Source organism: Macaca mulatta, chromosome 11, assembly GCF_049350105.2.
Source record: "Macaca mulatta isolate MMU2019108-1 chromosome 11, T2T-MMU8v2.0, whole genome shotgun sequence".
NCBI lineage: Eukaryota > Metazoa > Chordata > Mammalia > Primates > Cercopithecidae > Macaca > Macaca mulatta.
In genome coordinates, this window is record NC_133416.1 from 19,279,284 (window position 1) to 19,305,655 (window position 26,372).

The window sequence follows — 26,372 nt, forward strand, 5'->3', positions numbered from 1 at the left end:
GAAAAGGAGATTGTCCGGAGTGGACCCTGACCTAATGTAGTTAGCTCTTCACAAGCAGAATTTTTTTTCCTCCCCATTTTGTCATAGAAGAGAAAATTAGAGTGATGTATGCTGGCTGATCTCTAAGAAAATAAGCATTCATGTCATGAGCTGCCTATGTTGGCCACATGGTAACACACTGTGTATGGCCTCTAGAAGCTAAAAGTGGTCCCTGGTCAATAGACAGAACTAAAATGTGAACCTCCATCTTACATCTGCAAGGAAATTAATTCTGCCAACACCAGTGACCTTGAAAGATGCCCTCAGTTTCACATGAGAACCGCAGCCCTGGCCAACACCCTAATATCAGTTCAGTAAGATCCTGACCAGAGAACTCAGCCAGGCCATACCTGGGTTTTTAACTACAAAAACTGTGAGATAATAAATGTGTGTTGTTTTAAGTCTCTAGAGTTGTGGTAATTTGTTACTTAATCATAGAAAAACTAATACAGGGTGTCAGAGGTATGAGTACAAAGAAAAGCGGATCTCAGAGAAAGGAGAAAAAGCTGACTGAAGAATATGGAGAATACCGGGCAGGATGGGGAACCCATTCAGTTTGCAGTTGAAAATTTAAAGTGAGATTTGTTAGAATTGGGAACTTAGATAAAGACACAGAATAGGTTAGGAGTTAGATTTAACTCGGATAGCAGATTAGCCAGCTGCACACATGTAAGGAGAAGGAGGCAAGGGAGAGAAAGTTATATGCAAAATAATGATGATTATGTTAGACCAAGTTATTTAAACAGATAGCAGGGAAGTAAGGACAAGACAGGGTAATATGCAGTGAAAACTTATGTTCCACCGGTTGAACATCTCAGTGAGGCTTTAAGATTCATAAGAGAACGTCAGAGCGGCGCCGGCCTCGGTGGCTGAGGAAAGCAGGAGGTGGTGGTGGCGGCGGGAAGACGCTGCTCTTTGGCGTAAATTGCAATCGATTAGGGATCGTTTCTCAGAATCAAGTTAGAAGTGAGAGTTCAGATAAGTGAGGCCGCCATTGCTGCTTTGAACGCCTCAGAAGGGGAGAATGGATTTATCAGGAGTGAAAAAGAAGAGCTTGCTAGGAGTCAAAGAAAATAAAAAGTCCAGCACTAGGGCTCCTTCACCTACCAAACGCAAAGACCGTTCAGATGAGAGGTCCGAGGATCGCTCAAAAGATAAAGGGGCCACCAAGGAGTCGAGTGAGAAGGATCGCGGCCGGGACGAAACCCGGAAGAGGCGCAGCGCTTCCGGTGGCAGCAGCAGTACCAGATCTCGGTCCAGCTCCGCTTCCAGTTCAGGCTCCAGCACCAGCACTGGCTCAAGCAGTGGCTCCAGCTCTTCCTCAGCATCCAGCCGCTCAGGAAGCTCCAGCACCTCCCGCAGCTCCAGCTCCAGCAGCTCTTCCGGCTCTCCAAGTCCTTCTCGGCGCAGACAAGACAACCGGAGGCGCTCCCGCTCCAAAACCAAACCACCTGAAAGAGATGAAAAGGAGAGGAAAAGGCGGAGCCCATCTCCTAAGCCCACCAAAGTGCATATTGGGAGACTCACCAGGAATGTGACAAAGGATCACATCATGGAGATATTTTCCACCTATGGGAAAATTAAAATGATTGACATGCCCGTGGAAAGGATGCATCCCCATCTGTCCAAAGGCTATGCATACGTAGAGTTTGAGAATCCATATGAAGCTGACAAGGCGCTGAAGCACATGGATGGAGGACAAATCGATGGTCAGGAGATCACTGCCACTGCCGTGCTGGCCCCCTGGCCTAGGCCACCCCTCAGGAGATTCAGCCCTCCCAGGAGAATGTTGCCACCACCGCCCACGTGGCGCAGGTCTCCCCCACGGATGAGGAGAAAGTCCCGCTCCCCGAGGCGCAGGTCCCGCGTGCGCCGGAGATGATGCTCCCCGGGCCGCCGCCGCCACAGGAGCCGCTCCAGTTCCAACTCCTCCGGATAAACAGGCCACTGAAGCTCTCGCCCCTGTAACTTATACGCCACCCAGCTCAGTTTTATCACTTTTCTAGCCAAAGGAAGATCAGTAGGAAAGCAAACCCTTCACTCGGGCGGAATTTGCAGGCAGCAGTCAGCACCCCTCTGCCGGCCGGGCTCTGGCTGCAGAAGTGCTTTTGGTTTGGGTGTTGTGTGCCTGTCAAGATTCCCTCCGGTTTTCTGGCTAGAAAGCTCACCCGTTTGCAGTTTCTAAGAGTCAGTTCAGTGGCAGGACCACCAGGGACAAGTGAGGCTCTGGGGGTGGTGTGACCCTGCCTGCCTGGGAGCACACTTTTCCCTTCCCTGGTGACCTGAGATGGTGGCCAGGCCGTGCCCTTGCTGTTGCTGGGCAGTGTCCTTTTGGAAAGGGAGCCGTCCCAGTTGCCAACTCTGTTAGGCCCGGCCTCTCGAGGCCTCTTGCGACTTCAAGAGTCACACCCCCCCCCGCCAAAGATTCTTTCACCCATGGTAGTTTCTGTGCACGGTTCTGTCTGTCCGTGCATCCATGCACACATCCCACCCCACCACCCTACTCTGAAATTGGCGAGTGAGAGCCAGCCCTGCGGGATCATCACGCAACCATGGTCGTGCCTGACCTTCATGGTGGTCTTTCAGGTTATCTTGGCAACATGTACATTGCTTTTTTTTTTTTTTTTTTTTTTTTTTTGCTTTTCTTGTACAGTCAGTACTATAAAATTTCTCTTTGAGTTTTATACTTTTGTAGCGTTTTAGATGACATTGTGTTTGTACTTTGTTGTGAAGAGTGGAAGAATTGTGTTGAATAAACCCAAGATTGAAAAAAAAAAAAAAAGATTCATAAGAAGTGGATACTCATGGGAGTAAGCTGAAAAGATAGGAGGCTGCAATTATGAATTCTTGGCCCTTAGATTTTATTTTGATAAGATCCTTTGTCCATTATGCATCACTTACATGAGTTTTGACCTAAGTATGCACTACTTGGACTTCAGGGCTCTTGAACCTCCCCTATCTGAGTGGTGTTGCACCATTTAGGAGTCCGTTCCCCCAACTCAGGGGCATAGTCCTCTTGAATACAGAAGCCGTCTTTCAGGAAAAATTTGGCTATTAGTCACACGTACCTTACTGTGAGTGTTAGCAATTCAAATATTATCCATAATTTTGAAATAAAAACTTTTGTCTTTGATAAAGAAAATGTAGATCTCGGAAATTCCGAAGAAAAAGATATTTTTGTTTTCTAAAAACTGGAGGACTTTTGAGATGCCTCGAATACAGGAGCGGGCACACTAGGGCCTCTGGGCCAAATCTGTCTCACCACCTGTTTTCGTAAATAAAATTTTATTGGAACACAGCCACACCAATTTGTTTACATATTGTCCAAAGCTGCTTTTGCACTACAACGGCAGAGTTGAGTAGTTACAATAAAGACTATATGACATGCAAAGACTAAGGTATTTACAAACAAGTTTCTTTCCAGAAAATGTTGCTGACCTCTGCCCTAATATCACCTCACATATGCCAGTGGAGTTTTATCCTTCTTTCTCAGCATCTGTGTTACAAATTCTTAGAAGTAGAAAAATAGAAAGTTGGGAAGATAACAACAAAAAAAACTGAAAGGGGTACTATAAAGATATTACGGGTTTTTGCCTGTAACTTTGGAAAAGGTGAGAGAAACTAAAGCAGTTCATGTAGGTGTCTGAACAGTGATACTCTTTCCTCTGTGCAGTGTTTTATGAGAAGAGAAGGAATTGAGGTTTGTGCAAGAAAGGGTAATGTAATCAGAACACTCTGGTATGTTCTGGCACGCCTTTATAATCTGGGATACTGCTCAGATTTCTTAACCTGTTGTGTCAGGTGTTTTTTTTTTTTTTAAAAAAAAGACATTCATTTATTCTTGGGTACCCAGACAGTGGCAGTATAGTTCATTTGTACTTCTACCGTATAAACCTAATTATTTCCTGTATCTGTTGAAGGATGGGTTGTGGATTGAAAGGCAAGGTGAGCCAATATTATGCTTCCTACAACAAGCAAATAAACACTAGAGAGACACTCTCCTTCACCTTGTCTGAGGCCAGCAAAAACGATGCAAAACAACTTCAAAGCCACATCACAAAAGAATTCCAAGGGACCTCATCTTTCTTAAAGCAAAGCATAGAGGTATGTACACAATTATTGTTAATGTGACTTTTCTCCCTTTTTCTGAATCAATCTTACTAGGATTTTTAAAAAAATACGTATTTTACAAATATTCAAAGAAACATCTTTTAGTTTTAATAATTATTTTATTGGTTTTTATTTGGCTGTTTTTTACTTTTTGAATTTTTTTATCTGAAATGTTATGGACTCTTTCTTCAACGCTGAGCTTACTCTGCTCTTTCTTTGAATTCATTGTGAGTATCCTGTTGAGTTTACATAGCAGATGGCCAATTTTTATGAATGTTCTAAGTAGACTTGAAAACAATTGTATAGTCTCTATTCATTGATTACAGTGTAAGAAAAATTAACAGTTTTGATTACATATTTATCAGTTGTGGTTTGAAAGTTAATCACTATGTTTCAACTATTTTAATGCTTCTCCTTACATTTTAACATGTACGCTTAAGTCCAAAGTCATTCATTCCCATTCTATTCTTCCCCCAAATAATGTCAAACCCTTAAATATTTAACTCCAATACCCCTCTTTCATCTTTAGTGTTTTGTATAGCATTTCAATTTCTTCCTGTTTTCTGAACTTCACAGAACTAACTTTTGTTTCACAGACAAAGATAGAAGCTTCTTTTTTCTTCTGTAGTCTTTTATTCTGTTGGGAATAATTGAAAATTTTCTGAGCCTCTCTTTTCTCTTTTATCCTCATATTTAATCAATCACTCTTGATTCAATTTCTTTATATCTCTTGAATATATTTTCTTTTTCTCCACTGTCATTTTACTCTCTTTCACAGAAGTAAAGACTACCATTATTTCTAGCCCAGAGCACAGTAGGGGCACTTAATTGCCACCACTATGCACATTTCTAACCCATTGTACCCATGCAGCAGCCAGAATGGTGCTTCATAACACAAACATGACCTCTTGCCTAAAATCATTCAGAGGTGCCCATTGCTTTTAGAAAAATCTAAATTCCTTAACATGTCTTAACATGCTGTTATCTCCATTTCTACAGCCTTGTTTCCATCCACTTCTTCTCATGTTCATTCTGTTTCCAGTTGCTCTGAGTATCTTTCAACTTCTTGAACACAGCAGGATCTTTCATCTCTGGGCTGCTACGTGAGTATTCCCTTCTAACTGGAGCTCTCTTGTCTGCTTTGGCTTGGCTAATTTTTATTCATCTTGCAGACCTCAGCTTTGAAGTCATTTGCTTTAGGAAGACTATTGTGCAGTAACTTCTAATCTAGGTATGGTTTTCCTAGTTGTTTGGTATTATACTACCTCTTCGTAGCTCTTGGCCGACTTGACTATAATTGCTTTTAAAAATATTCTTTCTTTCCTAGTAGACACTAAGACCTGTGATGGTAAGAATCCAGTCAGCTGGGCTTGGCATAGAAAATCACTTAATAAATATTGGGTTAATAAATGTTGAATGGATTTTTCAAAGCAGAAATGGTTAAATGTAGATTTCTATCCTGATGATATGCTTATGTGGGAAAAACTTATATTAAGAAATACACTGAAAAACTACTCTAGAGGAGAAATTGGTAAGAAGTGTGTTTATCTTGTATTCTACCAATGGGGAGGTATGGAAACTTCACAAATAAAGCAGTAAGATGAGCAGGTGACCTGGCACCTAGATAATTACATGAAATAGAGAGTATAGCATCTTCTCTATAATGATACAAATGGCAAGAGAATATTGAGAGCTATAGCAAAAGAGGGAAAATTGTAGCTGAATATTCTCTCTAGAACTCAGGGAATGTATGATCTTGAAATAAATCACTTAATCTCTTGATGTCTCATTTTAACTATTGAGTATATAATGAATGATTATTCTTAACTACTGCATGGGGTATTGTGAGACTTAATTTGCTAATGTTTATAAAGTGCTTCAGATTGTCTGATTAAAAGTATGAAGTATCATCATTATTATACTATAAAAGAGTATGTAAAATTTTATTTTAATTTCATAAATATGAAATTATACCTTGCTACTTTCACTTAAAATATTCTGAAATTCATACACACAGATTGGTGCATGTTTGAATCTAGGTCTCCAGGCATTCACGTTAGCTGCTCTTATTTCTGACTATAGACCTTGTCTGCATTTCTGTTGTCCAGAAAGTTTACGAGACTTTGGCTGAAACTGACTTGAAAGGGCATACTCCTTTTTTGTTAAACTACAGTCCACATAAATTGAGAGTGCTGTATTATGATTGCTTTCTCTTTCATTTCAACCTTTCCTGCTTTGGCTAATTATTTTCTCATTTCTAAATGTGATTAATTTTCTATAGAAGGCAATATTCTTCCTAACCTGCAAATACCTTCTCACTACAATTTTGCACCTGGTTAAAGAAAGTTCACAGGTTGAATTACTTTTCCTTGAGGCACTTTCCTGGAGCTCCACGTCCTGGTTTCTCTGGCCAGGTTTCTGCCCAGCCTGCTGCAGACCCTGGAAGTGTATGCCAGTCCTGGGGCGCTTCTTTGATTTTTTAAATTCATTTTACCTTCACGTTTCTGGGTTTACTACCTGTTCCTCCAGAATATTACTTAGAAATAGGTACACAAGGTGAAGTTTTGGTAATATTGCCTGTGTAGAAATGTCATTATTTTATCCAAACAGTTGACTGACAGTTTGAATACACAATTCCAGCATGAAATAATATTCAATCCAAAGGTTATGCTATTTCTCCATTTTGTTCTAGTTTCAAATATTGCCACTTTTATTTCTGATCTTTCACATTTTTTCCTTCTAAAAGATTTAGGATCTTTTTATTCTCAATGTGTGAGCCTGAACGATGATGCATACGGGTGATATTTTTTCATTTATTGTGTCTGGCACTTGATCTGGCTACTTGTGTCCTTTGGTTATTTGAATCTTATGTATAGTTTCTTTGAATTCTTGCTCTGTATTTTCTTTCTGAAAATTTCATTACTGGATACTTGGAACCTCTGGACTTATTCTCTTATTTTCTTATCTCACCTCTTATTTATTCCATCACTTCATCTTTTCTATTTATTATGAGAACTTAATCATGGTTTTCAGCTCTAACTTTTAAAAAGAAATTTTTTTACTTTATCTTGAATATACAAGAAATATACATGTTTATCTCTGGTTGTTTCTGTATTATGATATTCTGTTTTTATTTCATGTTTGAAAGAACTTTTAAAAAAATTGTAAATAGATATGTGTATATGCATTGTATGTACACAAATATATACATGTATTTTGTGTATACACACATATGAATGATATATACTTTATATGTTATATATCAATGGTGCTCAAATATTTTGGTCTTAAGAACCCAAATACCCAAAATTCTTAAGGATGTCAAAAAGCTTTTATTTATGTAGGTTGTATACATTTATATTTAATATATTAGAAATTAATTATTAGAAATTAAAGCTGAGCAGTATGTAAAACATTTATTCATTTAAACATAATAACAAACCCATTACATGCTAGCATAAATATTACTTCTAAAATTTAACTATATTTTCTAACACAAAAAGAATATCATGAGAAGAGTAACTTTTTGAATATATACATTTTTTTAACATCTCTTGAATATCTGGCTTAACAGAAAAGGGCTGGATTCTCATAGCTATTTCTATATTCAATTTGTTGTGATATCACATATTGTATTGCCTCTGAAAAACTCCTCTATACACCCAGGAGAGTATGAGAGTGAATAAGAAAAGAATATCTTAGTATTATTATGAAAATAGTTTTGACCTTGCAGGCTCCCTGAAAGGGCCTCAGGGACTCCCTAGGATCTCTGGACCACACAGTTTAGGATCTGAAGCTGTTTGTACAAACACATGTGCGTGGACACATGCCCTTCTAAAAAAGTTATCTAGTCTTCATTTTCTTTTGTTTTATTTTTTTTTTCCATTTTTTTTTAAAAGGCTTTTGTTTGTTTTGTTTTGGTCTCTCTTTTTCATTAGAGACTTCTCAAATTTGGTAGCAGTTGCCTGACAGCCCACATTTAAGAATAAAATAGTAATCGAACACTGTGTTTAGAGAAAGAATTTTCAAGGAGTGAGTTCATTCTGGGGAAGTGATTCTCAATCCCATTTAAACATAATGCTCAATTTTTTTTAAAAAAAAAGGAAGGCAAATATTTTATAAATCTGTACTTATTACCCTGGGATGTAAATTATAGCATACTCTAACATATCAACACATATAATTTCACCAATAACAATATCACACCATAGTTGTAATGTAAAAAAGAAGTAAGCAGAAAGTGACTTATAATAAAATAATATGTATTTCAATTTGTAAATCATCAGGCATAACTACTTTACACTTTACTGTGGATATAATGAAATAGATGCTTGCATATACATGTAGAATCTCTGTGTGGGTGGCAGCTATAAATATAGACTGATATAGGTGTGCTGGTGCTTAATATTGACATCTTAAATATCATGAGTAGCATTGCTATTTTTTAAAAATAAATCCTACTGTGTATATTTATGGTCAATATGATGTTATGGGATACATACAGATGGCAAAATGATTCCTATAGTGAAACAATTTAACATATCCATTATCTCCCATAGTTAGCCATTTCTTTTTTTTTCTTTTTTGGCAAAAGCAGCTAAAACCTACTCATTTAGTATGAATCCCATATACACTACAATTTTATTACCTACATTCCACCATGTCGTACATTGGATCTTTAGACTTGTTCTTCCTGCATATTTGCTACTTACTTTACATCCTTTGACCTATATTTCCCTATTTCCTGCCCCTGACTTTGACCCTACTAACCACTGTTTTACTCTCTATTTCTGTATATTTGACCTTTTTTGTTTGTTTGTTTAGATTCTACACATAAATGAGATCACGGAGTATTTTTCTCTCCATGTCTGGTTTATTTTACTTAGCATAAATTGTCAATCTTGTTGTGACAAACAGCAGGATCGCCTCCTTTTTAAAGGCTGAATAATATTTCACTATATGAATAAACACCACAGTTTCTTTATTCATTTGCCTTTAGGTATTCATTATGTTAAATGAAAACAACCTAGGTTGTTTTCATAGCTTGGCTATTGTGAATAATAATGCAATAAACATGGAAGTGCAAATGTCTTTACAAAGTGGTGATTTCATTTCATTTGGGTATATACCCAGGAGAGACAATGTAGCATTGTTTGTGTGATATGATTTTATGAAATGGTGACAAACTCTTGGTTCAACTCAAAAACAAACAATACACAATCTTTCTTCAATTTAAAAATTGCAATCTTAAAAAATGTAGTCTATGTTAAGGATATGTCAACATATATATTTTATATGTCAAAATCTGTATGTTTATATGTAAAATGCAGTTAGCTCTTAGATTCATATAACTTATTTTTTCTTATTTTCTACATTATTGTCTACTTTGCTCTCAGAAAGTCTTTAGAGATGGAATAACTCTTCGTTGTGGAAAAACTCTTCATTGTGAGGAGTTTTGTACATGAGAGAATGTCTAGCATCAGAGACTCCTACCTATTTAATGCAGCAGTGCTCCCCCAAACATCACGGCACCCTACCATTTCCAAATCACCACTCCCTCAAGAATCCCTGCTCTGGAGTAATCAGATCAAGAGTCTCAATGTTGTTTGGAGAACTTCAAAGATTGGTTCACCCGTCTGTTGTTGTTGTTGTTGTTTTAATCAACCCCTCTCACTCTGACTACTTTTGGTCTTGGCCCTGAAACTCTCTGGTTCCATGTCTGGGGAGAATGGGGGATAACGGTGGGCTGACTGTCTGGGTAGAGATTAATGCTTGGGAGACTGGATACCTGCAAAGTAATTAGGACCTACTGAAGAGTCCAGCTGCTGCTTGTATAAACTCTCAACCAGTTCTCAGGCTACAAACCATTAGAACCCTTGGGTTTCGTTATACCTGATATTTTTCAACATTCTACAGGGAAACTGGGCTTGCTTCTCTCCACTCTCTTCTCTGTATATACATAGGTTTCAGCATTCTCTTGTCTACTTAGCCAGTTAGCACCCTTATGTTTACTTTTATATTCCAAAAATTCGTTGGCCCCTCTCATTTGCTATTGTCTTTTCCCTGAGCACCTCCTTAATGTTTTTAAGATTTTTATTAGTTTAGACTTTTGGAAGGTAGTGAAGTTTAAGGAACAGTGTCCAATCAACCATATTGAATTGGAAGTCCCAAGTATTAATTTTGTAATGAGAAAAATCAATACTGTTAAGGCTTAGCTGAGACAAAGCATTTATGAAAAAGGAAGCCTGAGGGAGTTATAAATTATTTCTCAGTATTTTCTGTACTTTAGCATCACAAAGCTGTATGTCTGAACCACATCATCATAGTGTGTATCTAAAAGTGATAAAAGACAACAGCCCTCCATGGAATGAATGTCTCTGCATGTCCTAAAAACTGCTCTCATGGCACTAATTCCTTATCTTGATTATTGTTTACTTAATTTTTCTTTAACTCAGGGTCAAGAAAAGTTTGTACTGGTAGTAAGAAACTTACAATTTTTCTTGTTTTACTTGTTTTTTGTTCTGGAGAAAGAATGTTTAAAGGTTAGTGTTAAATTCAGTTTCTATATCTTTAATAAATATGAATATTTCAAAATGGGAGTACGCCCTTTACTTTTACCCTTTATGTTTTGTAGACTTTCATCTTTATAAAAACACTTTGGTAGGTGGCAATTCAAGTAAAAAAATACAAATAATATATAAGTAGAATTCTGAAATAGAATTCCGTGTTAAAAGACAAGTAAACAGAATGTTTTTAAAGTTAAAAATATTCTCATTACACTTGCTAATTGTACATAAATGAGATACAATTAATTCTACTGATAATAGGGCATCTTGCTATTTGTTGAGTGATCTTTGTACTTTCACCTCCCTTAGCTTCTTTAATCATTCCCTGCTCAGGTTAGAGGTAAAATAGCTACAATTAATTCGGACCTCAGCAACTTCCTTCTTTTTTTGGGTGCAGTCTATGCTATACTCTGTCTCTGAATTTTGCACCCTACTTCCAGCTATTTAGATGCTTTGTGGAGTTAGTGGGAGGTATGTATGTTTTAACACTCTACATGACTCTAGTAGCAAATAGAGAAATAAGGTGTTTTTACATGTACGGTACACCATACTGGCTGAAAAATGTAGTAAAATGTAAGAAGAAAAAAATATAGTGGCACAAAAACTTTGTTGATCCTAAAATAAGTAGAATCATGGAATACCATAAATGCTCTTCCACTTAATGGATGATTTTTGGCAAGAAAGGTACTCACTCTTTAGTTCTTTTCTAGTTGATTTAGAAAGAAACACATGTGAAATTAGACATGTCTCGCACTCATATATCTTTATCTAAAATCAAGAAAATGTGGTTCCTTTATGAAGTACTTCATTACAGCAATAATGTACTTTGCTGTTTTACATACATTATTTTTTGATCTACATAGTGCCAATGCAATCTAGAATAACCTTTCAAATATTAGTCAATACATAATTTGGCCTATGTTATATGTGAAAAAATAAGGAATGTAATGCTTTTTATCAAATTGTCTATCATTAGAAACAAAAGAAAACAAAAGCGCTTGAATTGAATGAATGCATTTGAATTAAGTAAACTTTTGCTTTTGCAAGTAGAAATCTATGTCTCTTTAATGTTGTTCGTAACTTTCTGCTTTAGTCACTGAAGTTATAATAACCACATAATGCTACCCTTTGATCTTGTATCCTGCCTAAGACTTTAGGAAAAACTTTTATTTCTGGAAAAAGAAGTTATGAGACTGAAAGCATTATTAAAGCAGTTTTTTTCTTATGTTAACATTTTCCCAACTAATAAGGGTTCTCTCTTGTTACGATGTGAAAGTAACACACACGGGTATCAACGCACTTTCTCCAGAGCTATTTTACCCATGAGAGATCTCTCCAGTAAAACTGAAATCACCTCAATTATTCCAACACAAGAAGTGTAATGTGGTGAATTGATTTAAAAGTGAGGGAAGAGATGAAAAGCCAAATAGAAAATGGTAAGACCATCTACAGGTTAGGAACAGAAGCCACCACCAAGCATTAAAGGGAAGACATGGTGTTAGAGCCTAGGGACAAGGTTCACCTGCAACGGCTTCAACAGTGGGTTTGTCTGGCAGGAGCAGGAACCACTGAGATGCAGGTGCTGCTAGAGACACTTCTGGCAGAGAGAAAGGAGGAAAATCCTGCCTTCTCCTTTCCTTCTACTCACCACTATTCAGCCAAGGATGCTCATTGACCGAATTTAACTAGAAACCAGCTCATGTGGAATCCTGGGAAAAAAACCTGTAGATGCCAGCCTTCCCATGATGCAGAGTCCAGTGAGGGGACAGTGAGAAAGATCTTCCTAGGAGTTGGTCCAGGATCAGTACCAGCCATTCCTTCTACTACTGAGCATGGATTCTGATCTTTCTACCCACACTTGCATTTCATACAACTGTCATAATTTAGCATAAATGGGTCAATTAAAAAATGACTTACTGCCCTGTCATAAAGAGAAAGCTGCTGTCAACTTCTCCGAGGGAAATCAAAACTCATCCACTCTTTGACCCTCTAATAACATTCTTGTTGGACAGCCCAAATCTCTTGGCATCTCATGATTACTCTTTACAAAGGTCTACTAGGGGCCAGAAGTTGCTTCTAAGAAGAAGAGCATTTACAACAAAAGGAGGCTGTAACTTGACTCCAGAATCTTAGGAGTGTGCATTGTGATTCTCCTTTTGAGGCTTACCAGAGGATCCACTTAACATCTTTATCGAATGCCAAACGTTGAGCATTATTGGTATCTGCTAAATCATAAGGTTTACGTGGCAAGGCAGCTTGTATGCTTGAATCTGCTGGAGTGCTTTCTCCTACTCTGGGATCAATTTAAAAGTAGCAAAAGTAGAAATCTTATAGCTTATTTAATAAACGGATTAAGGATACAGACAAAAATGTGATGTGTATTGTTAAGAACCAGCAACACATCATACTTTATTCCCCTATGATCAAGTACATTTGATGCACTGGTTCTTTCAGAAATTTTATTTACCAACTCTAGATACTGGATTGTGATAGATTGCATTAGTATTCCCAATTCATCTCCCCTCTCTGTAGGCTTGTCCTTTGCCAAGTAGGTTTTGCAAATAAGATTATTTTTTATTTTTTTATTTTTATTTTTTATTGAGACAGATTCTTGCTCTGTCACCCAGGCTGGGGTGGAGTGGCACGATCTCAGCTCACTGCAGCCTCTGCCACCTGGGTTCAAGCAATTCTTGTGCCTCGGCCTCCCAAGTAGCTGAGATTACAGGCATGCACCACACCCAGCTAATTTTTGTATTTTTAGTAGAGATGGGATTTCGCCATGTTGGCCAGGCTAATCTCGAACTCCTGGCCTCAAGTGATCTGCCTGCCTCGGCCTCCCAAAGTGCAGAGATTACAGGCGTGAGTCACTGCACCGGCCAAGAGTGTACTTCTAAAGGAAGATCCTACTACCTTTACTCTTTCAGGTCCTCCCCCAAAAAGTTCACTCTGCAAATCTTCAACACAGACTTTGTTTCTCTGGGAAGTCAATGTAAGACAGCTGGCGTGAAGAGTTGTTTAAGGAAGAAAACCATAAAACAAGATGTTGGAGGTGGAGCACTGGAGAGAGATAGAACACATGCTGTAGCAGTGCAGTTGCTGGAAAAACATGGATGAGAAAACAGTGAAGGAGGACTCATTGGTGAGCAAAATGTCTCCAGATTTTGAGAGAGTGAAGGGAGCAGTAATTACAAGAACAATGGAATCTGAGGTCCTTTCTGAAGGTCAGTGAGATTTAGGGTCATTCAAAAAAGACAGCAAAGGTTGTGGATGACCATTTAGCAATTGAAGGAGAGGCATGGAAGTCAGAAGGCCTCCTTAGTGGTATATAAAGGTATTCATCTGAAACCGGAGTGCAGCAAGGTGAGGAAAAAGCTTGGGAATTAACTGTAACAGTGGCAGAGCTCCAAAGAAGGTTGAATTCTCAGCCCTGGAAAGTCTGCTAACTATGGTGGGGGAAGAGTGGGGTCTTGAAAATTCACCCTTCTTTGATAATTGGCCCTGAGAATTGTGATTACAATATTTTAGTCAATGCAATCATAAACCTTGATTTTCAAGATCTCCCCAAACCATTTGTGTTTTAGAAGTCGCTCACTGGTTCATATTAAAGGTCAACTTTCCCTTCAATCTACCTTGCTTGAGGCAGTTGCAGGGGACTCTGCTTTGCAAGAAAATCAGTGCTTCCCATCTCAGGATCTACCTGCATTCACCTCCCTCCTTGGTTACCAGACCAATAAGTAGGGTTAAAGTACTGTATAATTCAGGTGAGAAAGTACTGGGATTATTAAGGGTAGAAAGGAACTTCAAAGGAGTTGTAGAACCTAATCAACATGTATTAGCAGAAGCTGGGAGAGCACATGGGCTGGATCCTGAGGATGCAAGATTGAGGAAGCATGGGCAGAAACAGTTAAACTGTATAGCATTGACTGGGTCACGTTGCTAGTCAGGGAGGAAACTGTTAGTGGAGCCCGGAAAAAATGAGGAGGGTATAAAAGGCAATATCAGCTCTTGAAATCTGGTTGCAAAACATTTGTCAAAGCTATGGCCTAAGATAATCTAGAGCATAGAAAATGTACCTGATCTAAAGTAATGCAGGGGGACAATTTATCAAAGCTAAATGTTGAAAGCATGACTCTGGTCATACTGCAATTGATTAGTTATGATAAGAAATTGATGAGTTCAGAAGAGAAGGAGCTCGTTTTTAAGTATAATGTACAAGTCCTATAGAAAGACCAGAAATAGGAGGTTGAAAAATGAAATTGTTAACATCAATTTAAAAGTAAGGCCACTAAAATGCAGTCTTTAGGAAAAGGCCAATCTAGTGAGGCATGGCTTCAAGACAAAGGCCAAATCATGGGTGTGGCAATGAATTGAGAGAAAAAGGAAACTAAAAGTATACTTCAGATTAAAGAGCTGGTGTGATTAGAATGAGTGAAAACCAGAAGGACACAAGAGTTGGTTCACTCCTCATTGCCCTCATTATCAAATACAACCTTCTTAATATCACTTATAATGCGCATCATCAACTTGTCTAGCTTAGTTCTCTAGCTTCATCTCAGCATTTTTTCTTCAAACTTTATGTTCCAGATATACTGAACTACCTGAAATTTCCTGTGCCATTCTTTTTCCTTCATCTGAGCCTCTGCACTGACTTTGGACCATTATTTATCCATCTTCCATTTGCCCCCCCAACTTTCTTTAACACCATTTTTTTCAACTTTTTGATTCACGGTTTACACGGGTAAGTTTGTTACCTGGGTATATTGTATGATGCTGAGATCTGAGGTGATGATCCCATCACTTAGGTAGTGAGCATAGTACCCAATACTTTTTTAACCCTTGGCTTTCTCCCTACCTCCCACACATAGGCCCCCAGTTTCTATTGATACCATTTGTATGTCCATGAGTGCCTAGTGGTCCGCTCCCACTTACAAGTGAGAACATGAGGTATTTGGTTTTCTCTTTCTTTCTTTCTTTCTTTCTTTCTTTTTTGAGATGGAGTCTTGCTCTGTCACCCAGGCTGGAGTGCAGTGGCACGATCTCGGCTCACTGCAAGCTCCACCTCCCGGGTTCATGCCATTCTCCTGCCTCAGCTTCCCGAGTAGCTGGGACTCCAGGTGCCTGCCGCCACGCCCAGCTAATTTTTTTATTTTTAGTAGAGATGGAATTTCACCGTGTTAGCCAGGATGGTCTCCATCTCCTGACCTCGTGATCTGCCCGCCTTGGCCTCCCAAAGTGCTGGAATTACAGGCATGAGCCACCGCGCCTAGCCTTTGGTTTTCTGTTTCTACATTAATTCACTTAGGATAATGGCTTCCAGGTACATCCATGTTGTTGCCATGCACCCTTTCTTATGGTTGCATAGTATTCCATGGTTTATGTACACCACACTTTATTTATCCAATCTACTCTTGATGGGCCCCTAGGTTGATTCCATGTCTTTGTGATTGTGAAAAGTGCCACGATGAACACGTGAGTGAATGCATGTTTCTTTTGGTTTAGCACCATTTGTTATTGTCCTACACATATCTGCTTAAATCAGAGTGATGGCAAGTGGTTTTCACAATCTATGACAAGTCTAATAAACTGGCCATGCCTTCCCAAAGGACTAAGCAAAGTAGGGTAAGAACAAGTCTAGGGTCTATTGGACTAGCAATGTCCAACAGTTTGGGAGAATGCTGGTATATATATCATGCATTGTCCAACTATTCTTGCCTACCCACTACTCCTTCTCATAATTTTCCCTGATGCTATCTTAAAAACTGTACTTTTCTTATGTGTTTGTGTACTATACTTTGCTTATTTCTATCATACTATTTGTGTTGCATTATATTTTCTGTTACCTTGTACATTGTCCCACTAGTCAGCATTTTACTTATAAAAAGATAGCATCTTGTATGTTGGTAAATCTCTAGTGTCTGACACAGTGCTTTGCACATAGAAGTCAGTACATGAAACGCTTGTTAACTTAAAAATAAGTTGCCAAATTTGAAGGACTTAAGAAATAATGAAGCTTTGTTGCTGGATGTGTTGTCTATATATAATAAATATCGTCTAGGTCAGGGGTCCCCACCCCCAAGCCATGGACCTGTACTGATGTGTGACCTGTTAGAAACTGGCTGCACAGCAGGAGGTGAGTGACGGGTGAGCAAGCATGATGGCCTGAGCTCCGCCTCCTGTCAGATCAGCTGCGGCATTATATTCTCATGGAAGTGCGAACGCTAATGTGAACTGTTCATGCTAGGGATCTAGGTTGCATGCTCCTTATGAGAATCTTAACTAGTGCCTGATGATCTGAGATGGAACAGTTTCATCCTGAAACCACACCCCTGCCAATCCCTCCATGGAAAAATTGTCTTCCACGAAACCAGTCCCTAGTGCACAAAAGGTTGGGGGCGACTGACCTAGGTAATCAGAAAATTAGTTTATAGTCAACTTGTAGAGATCTAACATATGTAGAGTGTAAGCACCCAGGAATGGATCATTGGATCTTTTTATGCCTCTAAATATATTTGCCTAGTGCCTTAAAAGCAGCAAGCTTAAGTAGCTTAGAGTTGTATTTTGGTACCATTTTCTCCAATTTATACATAGGTAAGACCCTTAGAAGGTCAGTTCTGGTGCGGATCATATAGGTGATGCCATTCCGTGAGGGCTAAAAAAATGTCAGCTTTCCAACCACATATCCTCCCTTCTTTCTTCCTCTCTGCACTTATACCATAGCCCTAAATTAAAATATTTTGAACAAGTAACTAGCAATGATTTAGAAGTCATGATGCTATTTCCATTTTTTCCTTTTCTGATAAGCTGCAAAAAACCCATTAGCTTTATTAAATTAATTGAATTTAATTTATTATTATGAATAATTTAAACAAATTAAAAATTAAGTTCACAGTAAGGACTGGATTAGTTAAAAAAATTAGCTAGCTGACTTATTAATTGCCACCTCGATTTCTTTTTTTTTTCTGTTTCTGCAATTTAAATTAAAGCCTCTTGAATCATTCTAATAGTTCTGTCGTGTTCTAGATACCAAAAATGTGTTCATGTAGACATCTTTGTTTTCACTCATTCATTCATTTAATGATAATTTTTGAATGCCTATCACAGTCCAACCACACTTCTAAGTGCTGGGATACAGAGATAAACAAAACAAAGTCTCTGCTTTCATGGAATTACATTCTAGAGGCAAGACATATGAAATAAATTAACAAATCTGTATTACAAGTGGTGAAATGACTTGAAAAATTCTATGATCTACAGAGTGATTGTAGATGTCTCAGAAGAGGCGATTTGAACACAGACATCACGAACATGAAGAAGTGAGAACCATGAAGGTAATTTAGCAAAGTAAGTTAGATATTAACTTTTAGTATTTTAACCTGAGTAATTTGATTAACTTGGGTTCATCCTATGAGGCCAATTAATAAAATGATGTTAGCATTGTTATTACATGGTGTCCGGCATTATAACATACACCAGGAAAACCATGAGTTTGCATAGACATTCATGTTTCTTATTAGAATGTTAATGACAAAGAAAGTCATACTTCAGTTATTAAATATTTAGCAGATATTTTTAAAATTCAACACATATTTGTTGAATTCTTGTGTGTGGAGAAGTATAAACATTGAATTAAAAGACAAAGAGAGTAAAGAAAAGTCCCTGATGTCAAGAAAGTAACAAAATGAACAGAAAGTCTGACACATGAATACAAATAATTATAAAAATAATATGAATAGATGGACAGAAAATGCTGTGTGGATTTAAAGAAGAAAATAGGCACATTAAATAAAAAATAATAATAATAATCACAGTAATTGTGCTACTACTACTACTAACCTCTACAGATTATTCTATTTTTATTTGCTGTTGACAGATGAAAGAAGAATTGCCATTTGGCTAATGGACAAAAGTAATCCCTGACCTGTTGAGGTAGGTTGTCCATGGGTCTCTAGTACAATTAGGCCCTGCTATTTGCATTAAGATAGCCCAATAAAGAATCCAAAGTCTAGAGACTTTGTGACTGTCCACTTTGAAGTGATGGAGTAAGTATACAAACTGACTCTGTTTGAAACCAGAACAGAAACTCTATACTTTGGGAGGTAATTTTTGAAAAGCTTTGTATTTGATATAATAAAGAATATGAAAGGAGAAAAACCTAGACAAAGTTTTAGAAAAAAGGAGAAAAATCAAGCAGTAAGAGATGAGAAAGTATGAGGATTGCTTATAGATCCTAAAATGCCTTTGCTTGGTTTGAGTGAAGCAAGGAAGAGGTAGATAACATTGAGAAGCTTTGTAAAAATATTTTTTTAAACTCAATTTAATAAGCATTAGGGCAAGTCAATGCAAGATTTTGAGGTAGAGTTTTGACAAAACAGGAACTTTCTTTTGTGAAACTGTATTGTGAATAGGATAGATTAGTAAAAGAAGATATTAAAGGCAAGATGATCAATAACAAATGCCATATTGGAGTAGAGCAGTATTTTTTTCTGACACAAAATTAGGGAATTTTATTTTGGCTTTGAGGAAAAGTATATTAGGAATGGGTGACAACTCTTAAATGTAAAAACAGATTGCCAACCTCTCTGTGTTCATTTTGTAATTTATGATCATATTGAAATGGCTTTTATTTTTAGTTTCATCCAAGTCTAAGAGTTAGACGGTTCCATTAGTTTAACTGCTAGGTGAAATCATTCTAAAATGTCCTTATCCAAGTCTCAAACTGTTAAATATTCCAGGTGTTTAAGAGCAAGCCTATGATAACTACACTTTTATCCTCCATGATTTCCAAAATACTGCTCTATGATTGCCTTCCCCATTCTCTTCCTTTTATATTCCTTTTGCAGGCTAAGAGAATCTTGTTTGTTTTCTTTATGGCTTTTACTTTTTGATTTGTTTTGTGCTTTCCAAATTTGGTTAATCAGAGCTCCATAATCCTTCACTCATTGTATTTGTCATCTTAACAATTTCAACACCATGAAAATCCCAATGCCATCTGGAAATGTGCAGATATTAATATTAGATAATGTTCTTCAATTTTAATGCCAGTTTCTGAGGTTACAACATCAATCCATCCATTTTTTGATCAACCATATTTATTGAGAGCCTATTATATTATCAACCACATTGAGGTACAAAGGTAAATAAAATGCCCGTGGCAGAGAGTTACTGTGTAGAGGAGATAGACAAACATAAATTCCTGTAATATGCTATTAATATAAATGTTATGATTAGGAATGAACAAAATGCTGAGTGCATATAGGCATGGAAATGCCAGATTCTCCCAGGATATGCTAGCAAAGACTTTGCAGAGGAGGTGGCCTGATCTTAAAATATGAGGGTAACTTCATGAAGCAGAAGGGTAGAATAGGATACATGCTGGAGAAACAATGTGTAACTGTATAAAGGTGTTGGGACATAAAAAATAAAGGAGAATTTGGAAATGGTAAAAATTTCAGTGTGAATGCAACATGGAGATCCTGGAAAGGTTTGTCCTGGGGAGAAGTTGAAGAAGATATGGCTCGACTGAGGAGGTTACAGTTTGCTTGGATTTAATCCTTGCTAATGCAGAATTAATAGACATTTCAATGGTAGAGTGATGTGATCATATTTTTTTTAAAGGGAGATAACTTTGGAATCCATTTGGAAACTTAATTAAGTATAAGAGATTAGTGAAAGTATATCAATTAGGAAGCTATTGGAATATAAAAGATCATGGGGATCTTAAGGGAGACGGTTCAAGTGTGGGAGGGGAGAGGAAAAGAAAAAATACAAAGACAGAGTTTCATTACCACTTGAATACAGAGAGAACAAGAGAGCAAAATTTCTAGGCTGTTTCTGGAATTTTAATGTTGAAGGAGATGGTTTAGATGTTACTGCTTTAACCAACACAAAAGAGTGAGCATAGTGTATTATGAGTAGAAAAAGTGAACTTTCACTGGACACATTGTGTTTGAAAAGTTTGTATGAAGGAGACACATATAGGTAGTCAGAAATAAATAGCTCTAAGTTGGAGCTTGATAGAGATTTTAGAGCTATCAGCAAGCATCACGGTCAAAGCAGGAAAACTTGGTTGAGAGCACTGATGGAAAGCAGTATGTATATATTGTTAGCTTATATTATTTCCTATTTCATAATTAGTGCCAAACCTATGATTAAAATTCTTCCCTAATATCTAGTTGACTTTATTAAAAATTTTAACAAGTAGTGATAATTTTAGTCAATAATTTTTAAGTGTAAATAAATAACTTCACTGGGTATCTTCATTTACAGACATGTTTCTTCAAAGATTTCTAAGGATTGTATATAATAACTTCCTCTTTCAGAACCATAATATCTTCTGTGAATGAAGTTAACTGCTTATGTATTCAATTACAATACCCTTGATTTCCTAACTTTCCACTTTCAACAAAATTTTTTAATATAAATATGAAACCTCCAGTTTGTAATTTGTGGTGTTCTCTGAAAATCTTTTTATTCATGGCTCAACAGGAAATGTATGTCTTTCAAAGTGTGTTTTTTTTAATATTAGTTTTTTACCTTACACTAATCCACACTTACAGTTTAACCCAGCTCCCCTTAGAGCAATGACACACACAATATAGTTGGCTTGAATAAAATGTTCTAACCCCAATACTGAACAAACTTTAACTAACAGAATTATGGGGGAGTTATAAATATCACTTTACCTTTATTTATGTCTTTCTCCAAGCAATTGATTGTCAATATAGTCAGTAATGCACTGATTAAGTACCATAGACTTGGGATATCTGACTCCACTACTTACTACTTAGGTAATCTGGAAATGTTAGTTATTCAGCCTCTCTCTGAGCATCAGTTTGTTACATGCAAATATGGATATTATGTGAGACACCCATATAAAACCATATTTTATTTAGAAGTTACTTTATTTGGTTATTTAGGAGTAAATGGATTATTTCAAAGCCTTTTCTATATTTTTTCATATGGGTTTCTACAAAAACTCCACTGTGGGCTTGCTTAATGGTCCACCATATTGTCAGCTCTAGTAAATATCTCATATGTACCCGAAAGGAATATGTTTTCTGTCATTTGGGGGTTCAAGGTTTTTCATTTGTATCTTAGGTTTAATGAAATTATTTTTTTAATTATACTTTAAGTTCTAGGGTACATGTGCATGTAATTATGTTCTTTAGCCTTCTTTATTTTTTAAATTGAGATGAAAATCTTATAGCATACAATTAACCATTTAAAACTGTACAATGTAGTGGTATAATATTTAATGTATTCACAATGTTGTACAGCCACCACCTTTTTCAATTTTAAAAATCCTTTATCACTCCAAAAAAACACCCAGAACACATTAAGTTATTATTTACTATTCTACCTCCTTTCATTTCCTGGTAATGATTAATCTGCTTTCCATTATTATAAATTTGCCCATTCTGAATATTTCATAGGAACGGAATCCTAAAAACTATGACTTTTTGTGTCTGAACTCTTTCAATTCAAAGAATGTTTTAAATTTCATGCAAATAGTAGCATGTATCAGCACTTCATTCATTTTTTATGACTTAATAATATTTCATTATATGTATATACCCCAGTTTTTCCTTTCACTCATTAATATGCACTTGGCTATTATGAATATGCTGCCCAAAACATGTGTGTATAGTGTTGAACAAATAAGGAATGTCAATAAAGTGATAAATATTATAAAAGGGAACCAAGTAGATATTCCGGAGATAAAAAGTACAAGGGCTAAAAAATTCACTGGTATGGTTTAATGGCATATTTGAACAGGCAGAAAAAAGAATCAGTGAATGTGAAGATATGGCAAGTGAATTTATCCAGTTTTAAGAGTAGAAAGAAAAAATAAAAGAAAGAAAAATAAAGCCTAAGTGAACCGTGGAACACCATTGAGCATACCAACATACGCGTCATGGGATTTCCAGGAGAAGAAGATAGAAAGAAAGGATTAGAAAAAAGTGTTTGAAGAAATTATGGCTAAAATTTTCCTAATTTGATAACAGATGTATCTATCCATCAGTCCATCCAGGAATCTCAATAAACTCCAAGCAGGATAAATTCAAAGAGATTAACACTGAGAGACATTATAGTTAAATTGTCAAAGGTGCAAGACAAGGAGAAAATTTTGAAAGCAGCAGGAAAAAAGTAACTCACTTTTTTTTCCTCCTTCCTTCCTTCCTTCCTTCCTTCCTTCCTTCCTTCCTTCCTTCCTTCCTTTCTTCTTTCCTTCCTTTTTTTCTTTTTTGTCTTGCTCTGTTGCTCTGTAGCTCTGGCTGGAATACAATGGCATGATCTCAGCTCACTGCAATTTCCGTCTCCCAGGTTCAAGCAATTCACCTGACTCAACCTCCTGAGTAGCTGGTACCACAGGTGTGCACCACCATACCTGACTAATTTTTGCATTTTTAGTAGAGACAGGGCTTCACCATGTTGGCCAGGCTGGTCTCAAACTCTAGACCTCAAGTGATCTGCTCACCTCAGCCTTCCAAAATGCTGGGATTACAGGCATGAGCCACTGCACCTGGCCTCAGACATAACTCATTTTATACAAGGGAGCATCTATAAGATTTTCATCTGGTTTTTGTTTGTTTGTTTTTTATCTGAAATCATGGAAGCCAGAAGGCAGTGGGATGACATGTTTAAAATCCTGAAAGAAAAACAAATGTGTTAACCAAGAATTCTATATCTCCAAAACTATCTTTCAAGAATGAAAGATAAATTAAGACATAACCAGATATGCAAAGTCTAAAGGAGTTTGCTACAAATAGACTTGCCCTATAGAAATTGCTAAAGATCATCCCTCAAGATGAAATGAAGTGGTAGTCATTGCTTGAAGCCATGTGACAAAACAAAGAACATTGGTAAAAGTAACTACATTGGTAAACATGAAAACCAGCATTATTGTACTTATTGTATTTTGGTTTGTAATTTCTTTTTTTCAATATAATTTAAAAGTTAGGTGCACAGAATAACAATTATAAATTTATATTAATGGGCACACAATGTTTAAAAATGTAATCTGTGAATATAGCAATATAAAGGGAGAGGTACCAAGATGTATAAGAGCAGAGACCTTTTGTACTATTTAAACTAAGCTTGCATTATTCAAAATAGATTTGTTATAAGTTGTTATAAGATGTAATTGTAATACTCAAGGTAACCAGTAAAGTAATAACCATAAAATATGCAGAAAAAAGGAGAACAAAACGTATACTGCAAAAATAAACCAGATACAAAAAGAAGACAGTCATGGAAGAATTGAGAAAAAATATAAGATATTCAGAAAAAATAGCTAAATGGCAGAAGTAAGTCCTTCTTTAGTAATTACTTTGAGTGTAAATCAACTAAAGTCTTCAATTAAAAGGTAGAATGTATTACAGAAAACAAGACCCATCTATATGCTGTCTACATATACATGCTATATATGTAGATAGAAAGACACAAAAAAGATGCATGTAAAAGGATAGACAAAGATATTTCATGCAAATAGCTACCAAAAGCAGTTTGGGTGGCCATATTATTAATGAACGAAATAGAATTTGAGTCAAAAATTTGCAAGAGATAGAGAAGGATATTATATATTGGTAAAAGTCCAGTACATCCATGAGATATAACATTACAAACATATACTCATCTAACAACAGACCTGTAAAATATATAAAACAAAAAATTGACAGAATTGGAAGAGGACAAAAAGAAATGGAAAGAAAACCAGTGTTCATAGATTAGAAGAATCATTATTGTTACAATGTCCACACTACCCAAAGTAATCTACAGATTCAATGCATTTTCTATCAAAATTCCAAGGGCAATATTTGCAGAAATAGCAAAAAAAAAAAAAAAAAAAAAAAAAAAAAAAATTCCTAAAATTTGTATGGAACTCCAAAAACCCCCAAATAGCCAAAGTAATCTTAAACAAGAAGAGTAAAGCTGGAGGCATCACAATTCCTATTTTCAAACTATATTACAAAACTGTATTTATCAAAACAGTATGATAATGACATAAATAAAGAAACATAGACCAATGGAACATAAAACCACACATGTGATCAATCAATTTTCAACAGCAGCACCAAGAAACACAATGGGCCAAGGATAGTCTTTTCAATAAATGGTGTTGGGAAAATTGGATATCTAAATGCAAAATAAATAAATAAATCCAATCCTTATCTTTTACATATACAAAAATCAACTCAAAATGAATTAAAGACTTAAACATAAGACCTACAACCATACAATTTCTAGAAGAAAACAAAGTAGTATATTTCCATGATGTTGGTCCTGACAATGAGTTTTTGGATATGACACCAAAGACACAAGCAATAAAAGCAAAAATAAATAAGTGGGACTACATCAAACTAAACAGCTTCTTCACAGCCAAGGAAGCAATAATCAAAATAAAAAGACAACCAAGGAATGGGAGAAAATATTTGCAAACCAGCTTGCTGATAAAGGGTTAATATCTAAAATGTATAAGGAAACTGTCCCACTCAGTGGTAAAAATAATAGTAATAATAATGTTAACCTTACTAATCAATGGGCCAACGACCAAAATAGACACTTTTCCAAAGACTTACAAATGTCAAACAGGTATATTAAAAGGCATTCAACATCAGCAATCATCAGAATAACACAAATCAAAACCACAGTGTGATAGTCACTTATACTTGTTGGGAGGGCTATTATCAAAATATCAAAAGATAGCAAGTGTTGGCTAGGATGTGAAGAAAGGAGAATTCTTATACATTGTTGAATGTTATACATTCTTATACATTGTTGAATTCTTATACATTGTAAATTGGTATAGTCATTATGAAAAACAGTGAGATTTCTCAATGAATTAAAAATAGAACTATCATATGATTCAGCAATCCCACTTCTGAGTATATATCTGAAGGAAATAAAATTATTATCTCAAAGAGATATCTGCATGCCCGTGTTCATTCTAGCACTATTCACAATAGCCAGGATTTGGAAACAATTTAAGTGTCTACCAACAGATGAATAGATAAAGAAAACATACATACATATTATATATATAATGGACTGCTATCTATTTTTTAAAAAGAAAAATTCCATCATATCAAAAATTCCATATAAATGAACTTGGAAGACATCAAGCTAATTTAAATAAGCTAGACACAGAAAGATAAATGCTGCATGATGTCCCTTATATGTGGAACCTAAAAAAGGTGAACTCATGGGAACAGAGAGAAGAAAGGTGGTTGACAGGGCAGGGAAAATGGGGAGATGTTTGTCAAAAGCAATGACAATAGGAATAAGTTCTGGAGACAGAACTTATTATCTTATTATTTCAGAATGTGTATATAGATATAAACACATAGCATTATATTCCTTGAATATGTACAATTTTCATTTCTTAATTATACCTCAATAAAGCTGAAAAAAATGACAGGATTAAAAAGAGAAACACACAGTTCTGTAATAATAGTTGGATGCTTCAATAATTCATTTTAAATGACAAATAGAAAAACTAGACAGAAGTGGAATAAGAAACAGAAGACTTGAAAAACAGTATAAGGCAATTAGATCTAGTAGACATGTATAGAACAGTCTACCCAATAACAGCAGAATATACATTCTTTTCAAGTGGATATGGAACTTTCTCTAATATCAGCCATATCTTAGTCCACA

At 36.3% G+C, this 26,372-nt stretch overlaps 1 protein-coding gene across 1 annotated transcript; it reads left to right on the plus strand.

The window, feature by feature from the left end:
- The first annotated feature begins 892 nt into the window (after window positions 1-892).
- Window positions 893-2,060, plus strand: LOC107000783 (RNA-binding protein with serine-rich domain 1-like). Its single transcript, XM_077953686.1, has 2 exons — window positions 893-1,748; window positions 1,876-2,060. Exons 1-2 carry the CDS (start codon window positions 1,064-1,066, stop codon window positions 2,043-2,045), a joined length of 855 nt encoding a protein of 284 aa, XP_077809812.1. The 5' UTR covers window positions 893-1,063; the 3' UTR covers window positions 2,046-2,060.
- The last annotated feature ends 24,312 nt before the right edge of the window (window positions 2,061-26,372 follow it).

Excerpts from the sequence above, each read along its gene's own strand:
- LOC107000783 (XM_077953686.1), top strand. The coding sequence starts at position 1,064 with ATGGATTTATCAGGAGTGAAAAAGAAGAGCTTGCTAGGAGTCAAAGAA. Across the intron at positions 1,749-1,875 it reads GGATGGAGGACAAATCGATG|AAAGTCCCGCTCCCCGAGGC; the intron begins GTCAGGAGATCA and ends ACGGATGAGGAG.